The 7,331-nt window shown below is 56.3% G+C and overlaps 1 protein-coding gene across 1 annotated transcript; it reads right to left on the minus strand.

The window, feature by feature from the left end:
• Window positions 1-938: 938 nt before the first annotated feature.
• Window positions 939-6,114, minus strand: LOC125450544 (uncharacterized). Its single transcript, XM_059642913.1, has 4 exons — window positions 5,764-6,114; window positions 3,513-3,569; window positions 2,838-2,939; window positions 939-1,058 (listed from the first exon to the last, which is right to left on the minus strand). The coding sequence occupies exons 1-4, from the start codon at window positions 6,097-6,099 to the stop codon at window positions 939-941; spliced, it is 615 nt and encodes a 204-aa protein (XP_059498896.1). The 5' UTR covers window positions 6,100-6,114.
• Window positions 6,115-7,331: the final 1,217 nt, after the last annotated feature.

Below are 7,331 nucleotides of genomic sequence, written 5' to 3' on the forward strand. Positions count from 1 at the left end.
TTTACACGGCCCCGGGGGGCGGGGCATTTACACGGCCCCGGGGGGAGGGCATTTACACGGCCCCGGGGGCGGGGGGAGGGCATTTACACGGCCCCGGGGGGCGGGGGGAGGGCATTTACACGGCCCCGGGGGGCGGGGGGGAGGGCATTTACACGGCCCCGGGGGGCGGGGGGAGGGCATTTACACGGCCCCGGGGGGCGGGGGGAGGGCATTTACACGGCCCCGGGGGGCGGGGGGAGGGCATTTACACGGCCCCGGGGGGGCGGGGGGAGGGCATTTACACGGCCCCGGGGGGCGGGGGGGAGGGCATTTACACGGCCCCGGGGGGCGGGGGGAGGGCATTTACACGGCCCCGGGGGGGCGGGGGGGAGGGCATTTACACGGCCCCGGGGGGCGGGGGGGAGGGCATTTACACGGCCCCCGGGGGGGGGAGGGCATTTACACGGCCCCGGGGGGGAGGGCATTTACACGGCCCCGGGGGGAGGGCATTTACACGGCCCCGGGGGGGCGGGGGGGAGGGCATTTACACGGCCCCGGGGGGCGGGGGGAGGGCATTTACACGGCCCCGGGGGGCGGGGGGAGGGCATTTACACGGCCCCGGGGGGCGGGGGGAGGGCATTTACACGGCCCCGGGGGGCGGGGGGAGGGCATTTACACGGCCCCGGGGGGCGGGGGGAGGGCATTTACACGGCCCCGGGGGGCGGGGGAGGGCATTTACACGGCCCCGGGGGGCGGGGGGGAGGGCATTTACACGGCCCCGGGGGCGGGGGGAGGGCATTTACACGGCCCCGGGGGGCGGGGGGAGGGCATTTACACGGCCCCGGGGGGCGGGGGGAGGGCATTTACACGGCCCCGGGGGGCGGGGGGAGGGCATTTACACGGCCCCGGGGGGCGGGGGGAGGGCATTTACACGGCCCCGGGGGGCGGGGGGAGGGCATTTACACGGCCCCGGGGGGCGGGGGGAGGGCATTTACACGGCCCCGAGCCGGTTCCCACCTGCACTCAGAGCTGCGCCTGTGCCACGGTGCATCACCGACATCGCCATTGGCATCGACCACCTAAAGAACCAAACAACACAGGTTTGTAGATGACACAAAGACAGTCGGAGGGACAGGAAGCGTGTCGGGGGGGACTGGGCCTAAAGCATGGCAGAAGGACATACAACCGGGGAAAGTGAGGGGTTATGCGCTTTGGTCAGAAAGTAGACTATTTCCTAAACAGGGAAAGGTTTGGAAATCTGAAGCTGAAAGGGGCTCGGGAGTCCGGCTTCAGGATTCTCTTCGGGTTAACGTGTCGGCTCAGTCGGCAGCTCGGAAGGCAAATGCAATGTGGGGTATTCCTTTCGAGAGAGCGAGGATACAACAGCAGGGTGAGGCTCTATCAGGCTCTGGCCAGGCGGCATGTGGAATACTGCGAGCAGTTTTGGGTCCCTGTAACTCAGGAAGGGTGTGCTGGTGTCAAGGGGGGACCCAGAGGAGGTTGGGATGAAGGCTTGTCATGTGAGGAGTGATTGGGGAATTTGCTGGTGTTTAGGAGTATGGAGGGGGGGGGGGGGGGAGGTGGGGATGGTGAACGAAACTTACAGAATACTGAGGGGCCTGGATAGAGTGAGAGTGGAGAACGTGTTTCCACCAGGAGAGACTCGGCACGGCCTCGGAGTGAAGTGCGGTGACCCTTTCCGAACTGAGACAAGGAGGAATATCTTGGTGAATCTGTGCAAATCATTACTGCAGAGGGCTGTGGAGGCCACGTCATTGAACATCTTTAACACAGAGACAGGCAGATTCTTGATTAGAAAGGGGATCTAAGTTTATGGGAGAATGCGGGAGATCGGGGTTGAGAAACATATCAGCCATGATCAAACGATGGAGCAAACCTGACGGGCCGAATGGCCTAATTCTGCTCATGTACCTCACGGTGCAATAGTTTTACTCTCTGCCTGTGCATGTCTCTCTCTCTCTCTCTCTCCCTCCCTCCCTCTTGGCCCTGACTGAATGGTGGAACAGAATCGACAGGCCCAACGGTGTAATTCTACCCCTACACTGTTACTGGCCTTATGGTTCTGGTTCAGAGTCAGGCCTGGACTAGAGTTAGGGCGAGTATTGGGTGTACGGTTCAAGTTAGCATTTGGGTTGGGTTCAGGATTTGGGTTAGGGGTCTCTCAGTATTTCCGTAGATAGGGAGATGGGGGCTAGGGGTCTCTCAGTATTTCCCGCAGATGGAGAGATGGGGGTTAGGGGTCTCTCAGTATTTCCCGCAGATGGAGAGATGGGGGTTAGGGGTCTCTCAGTATTTCCCGCAGATGGAGAGATGGGGGTTAGGGGTCTCTCAGTATTTCCCGCAGATGGAGAGATGGGGGTTAGGGGTCTCTCAGTATTTCCCGCAGATGGAGAGATGGGGGTTAGGGGTCTCTCAGTATTTCCCGCAGATGGAGAGATGGGGGTTAGGGGTCTCTCAGTATTTCCCGCAGACGGAGAGATGGGGGTTAGGGGTCTCAGTATTTCCCGCAGACGGAGAGATGGGGGTTAGGGGTCTCAGTATTTCCCGCAGATGGAGAGATGGGGGTTAGGGGTCTCTCAGTATTTCCCGTAGATGGGGAGATGGGGGCTACGGGTGTCTCAGTATTTCCCGCAGATGGAGAGATGGGGGTTGGGGTCTCTCAGCGTTACCCGTAGATGGGGAGATGGGGGTTAGGGGTCTCTCAGCGTTACCCGTAGATGGGGAGATGGGGGTTAGGGGTCTCTCAGCGTTACCCGTGGATGGAGAGATGGGGGTTAGGGGTCTCTCAGTGTTACCCGTGGATGGAGAGATGGGGGTTAGGGGTCTCTCAGTGTTACCCGTAGATGGAGAGATGGGGTGATACAGGTCGATTCAGTCGTTCGTTCTTTTCCCAGAATCGAGCCATCTCCTGCTTCGCGCTGGTTGCCATGGGTAACGCCCTGTCCACAGCAAAATTAAACTGATCAGTAACAGACTGGAGAACCCTCTTAACACCAAAACTGTGGGACCCCTCCTCCCACTCAGAACCGTGGGACCCCTCCTCCCACTCAGAACCGTGGGACCCCTCATCCCCCCACCCTCTTCCCACTCAGAACCATGGGACCCTTCTTCCCTCCCCATCTCCCACTCAGAACCGTGGAATCCCTTATACCCCACTCCCACTCAGCACCATGGGACCCCTCATCCACCCCACCCCCTCCTCCCACTCAGAACTGTGGGACCCCATGCGCCCTCTTCCAAATCATGACGCCCCTCACCCCAAAATGTCCAACTGCTCAACTCTTCCACCCCACAAACTATGAAACCCCACAAACGCCCACACTGTGCGAAACCGCACTCCTTCTCCCTCAAAGTCAAGAGTTCTTCAAACCCTCCCCATCAAACTGTGGGACCCCTCTTTTCTCCACCCCATCCCCCAACAGTGTGATCCTGCGCCCCCTCTCCCCACACTTGTGACCCCACAGCTTCTGACTCCCCCAATTCTGTGGTCTCTCACACCCATTGATACTCACCAGCGTTTGCTGAACACAGGAGCGAGTGAAGGCCGTAAACACTGACGCCCAAGACCCCTGTGTGACAGACAGAAAGGAAACACATTTCAACACCCACTACAGTGCGGCGCTCCCTCAGCACCGACCCTCCGACACGGCCCGCTCCCTCAGCACTGACCCTCCGACACGGCCCGCTCCCTCAGCACTGACCCTCCGACAGTGCCCGCTCCCTCAGCACTGACCCTCCGACAGCGCGGCTCTCCCTCAGCACTGACCCACCGACACCACGGCGCTCCCTCAGCACTGACCCACCGACAGTGCGGCGCTCCCTCAGCACTGACCCACCGACACTGCGTCTCTCCCCCAGTACTGACCCTCTGACAGTGCGTCTCTCCCCCAGTACTCACCCTCTGACAGTGCGGTGCTCCCTCAGCACTGACCCTCCGACACGGCCCGCTCCCTCAGCACTGACCCTCCGACACGGCCCGCTCCCTCAGCACTGACCCTCCGACAGTGCCCGCTCCCTCAGCACTGACCCTCCGACAGTGCCCGCTCCCTCAGCACTGACCCTCCGACAGCGCGGCTCTCCCTCAGCACTGACCCACCGACACCACGGCGCTCCCTCAGCACTGACCCACCGACAGCGCGGCGCTCCCTCAGCACTGACCCACCGACACTGCGTCTCTCCCCCAGTACTGACCCTCTGACAGTGCGTCTCTCCCCCAGTACTCACCCTCTGACAGTGCGGTGCTCCCTCAGCACTGACCCTCCTACAGTGCCCACTCCCTCAGCACTGACCCACTGACAGCGCGGCGCTCCCTCAGTACTGACCCTCCAACAGTACGGCCCTCCCTCCGTACTGACCCTCTGACAGCGCAGCAATCTCTCACTTCTCACATTATAGTGAAGCAAGCCAAACCAAACTGTCAGTTGAGTTGCAACACAGTGAACTTAAAATATTCAACGATCTTCCAAATTGCTCAATAGTTTTTGACCAGGCTTTACAAATAACTGGAACTAAAACAGAAGGTGTTGGAAAACCTCAGTCGGTCTGGCAGTATCTGAGAAGAAAAAAAATCAGAGTTAATGTTTCCAGTCCAGAACTGAGTTCTGAGGAAGGGTCACCAGACCCAAAATGTTAATGCTGATTTTCTTCTTCACAGGTGCTGCCAGGACTGCAGAGATTTTCCATCAATTTCTGTTTGTGTTCCTGATTTACAGCATCCATAGTTCTTTCATTTTTTATTTACAGATAACAGACCTAGTTATTAATAACACAGCCTTAGTAAAACACCACTAAACAAGGCAATATCTATGACATTCACCCAATTGTCTTTGAATAGAAACCTCCTCTCCCACAATGACAAACTGACATACTTAGAAAATAAAAGAATCGCAAATTGACAACTCAAAACTATTTCAACAATAAATACAAAGCCTTCATGAAATCCTTTGGCCAATAAAATGTATTACAGGCATTATTATGCATGGACTGTATAACTTCCTTGAATTCTGCTGTCATTGGTCAATGCAAATGACTTTCACAAATTCATAGCTGCCTGAGAGTGGAGTTGCAGGTAGACAGGGTGGTGAGGGAGGTGTTCGGGACACGGGCCTTTATTGGTCAGTGCATTGAGTACAGGCAGCTGGGAGGGTCATGTTGCGGCTGTACAGGACATTGGTTAGGGCCACTTCTGGAATACTGTGTGTAATCCCAGTCTCCCTGCTACAGGAAGGATGTTGTGAAACTTGAAAGGGTTCAGAACAGATTTACGAGGATGTTGCCAGGGTCGGAGGGTTTGAGCTGCAGGGAGAGGCTGGGGCTACTTTCCCCGGAGCGTCGGAGGCTGAGGGGGCGACCTTATAGAGGTTTATAAAACCATGAGGGGCATGGATAGGGTGAATAGACAAGGTCCTTTACCCCAGGGGTAGGGGAGTCCAACACTAGAGGGGCATAGGTTTAAGGTGAGAGGGGAAAGATTTAAAAGGGACCTGAGGGGTAACTATTTCACACAGAGGGTGGTGCGTGTATGGAACGAGCTGCCAGAGGAAGTGGTGGAGGCTGGTACAGTTACAGCATTTAAAAGGCACCTGGATGGGGACATGGATAGGAAGGGTTTACAGGGACATGGGCTAAATGCTGGCAAATGGGGCTGGATTAACTTGGAACATCTTCCAGCACAAACTAGTTGAACCAAAGCGTCTGTTTCCGTGCTCTACAGCCCTATAACACAACAATGAACCTTTTTAAAAACTATAAAGGACTCTGTACCATGTTCTCACTGACCTCAGCAGTAGCGCCATCTTTGATGATCTCTGCCGTCGCCGCGTTATGACGTCCACGACCCACGCCCGCATTCGCTGTGTCCGCATGGGCGGTCGCCATCTTTGATTCTACCATCGGTTGCACTCGTACGACGCGAGCGCGCCTTCCCCTCAAAGCCATGGGGTGGCGGCCATCTTTGATCCTCCGGCAGGCTCTGCTGCCATGAAGGACGCCATCATTGATCCTCCGGCCGGCCTCAGCACACCCCTTCCGCCGGACGTGACGACAACTGCTGGCGTCCTCCTGCCCTCCGCTCCGTCGTGAGAAAGAAGACGTCGCCATTTTTGTTCTTCCCCACCTTCTGGTCCGCAAAACTCTCATCGACGATCATTATTTTCGCCTTTGGCGCGTAGGAAGACTATCAGTGACAAGAATTTAAACTTCCTTTGGAGGTTCTGTCGGATTTTATGTCTGAGAACATCGAAAAGCCGCCCGGCAAGTTTCTGCGGCCTGGCGCATGCGTCCTGGAGACTTCGGAGCCCCGTATATAAAAAAATAATTTGATGAAAGAAAAACGCACACAGTCCACAAAAAGGGGGCTAGAAGATGCTCGTTTGGAGCTGCTGTGGGGATTTTAAAGTAAAAGGATTGGGCCAAATTGGCTGAATGAGTGTCTGTGACCTCTGTGGATGGGGTCAAGGGGCGGGGTTTCCCCCTCAGCCTGTCCCTTTGGGTCATCTGCAAACTTAGCCCCATTGCCAGGAGAGCTTTCATTCAACTTGTTAATGCATAACGTGAACAGTGGTGTCCCGAACACTCATCCCTGCGCAATTCCACCGGCAACCAGCTATCGTCTGGAAAAAGACCCATTATTCCCACTCTCTGCCAGTCAGCCAAGCTTCTATCCATGCCAGTAGGACAGCCATGCATTGTGGCATGTAGTAGAGCGTAGTGAAAAGCCTTGTGAGTGTTGTAGAACAGAGGGACCGAGGGCTTCAGGTGCTCAATGCTTTGAAGTCTGCCTCCCATGTAGACTGGGTGGTGAGCAAGTCATCTGGCGTGCTTGCCTTCATTGCTCGGACCTTTGAGTATAGGAACAAAAACAAGATTGCTAGAAAAGCTCAGCAACGTCAGTGATGACAAAAAAAACGAGTTTCGGGCCCGGTGACCACAGTAGTATTGGAGTTGGGACGTCATGTTGAGGTTGTACAGCACGTTGATGAGGCCTCTCCTGGAGCGCTGTGTCCAGTTCTGGTCGCACAGTTGTAGGAAGGATATTATTAAGCTGGAGGGGCTTCAGAAGAGATTTACCAGGATGTTGCCGGGAATGGAGGGTTTGACTTATGAGGGAGAACTGGGACTTCTTTTACCGGAGCATAGGAGCTTGAGGGACGACCTTACAGAAGTTTATAAAACAATGAGAGTTAATGGTAACAAGGTGTGGAGTTGGATGAACACAGCAGGCCAAGCGACATCATAGGAGCAAGAGGGCTGACATTTCGGGCCTAGACCCTTCATCAGACGAAGGGCCTCAGCCCGAAACATCAGCTTTTGTGCTCCTATGATGCCGCTTG

Source organism: Stegostoma tigrinum, chromosome 46 (genome assembly GCF_030684315.1).
Source record: "Stegostoma tigrinum isolate sSteTig4 chromosome 46, sSteTig4.hap1, whole genome shotgun sequence".
In the NCBI taxonomy this organism is placed as follows: Eukaryota; Metazoa; Chordata; class Chondrichthyes; order Orectolobiformes; family Stegostomatidae; genus Stegostoma; species Stegostoma tigrinum.

What these genes read in the sequence shown, in the direction of transcription:
- LOC125450544 (XM_059642913.1), bottom strand. Translation starts at nt 6,099, where the DNA reads ATGGCGACGTCTTCTTTCTCACGACGGAGCGGAGGGCAGGAGGACGCC. An exon ending in CCTGTGTTCAGCAAACGCTG is followed by an intron (nt 2,940 to 3,512) that starts GTGAGTATCAAT and finishes TGCTGTGGACAG; the next exon opens with GGCGTTACCCATGGCAACCA. An exon ending in CCCCATCTCTCCATCTACGG is followed by an intron (nt 1,059 to 2,837) that starts GTAACACTGAGA and finishes TTGGTTCTTTAG; the next exon opens with GTGGTCGATGCCAATGGCGA.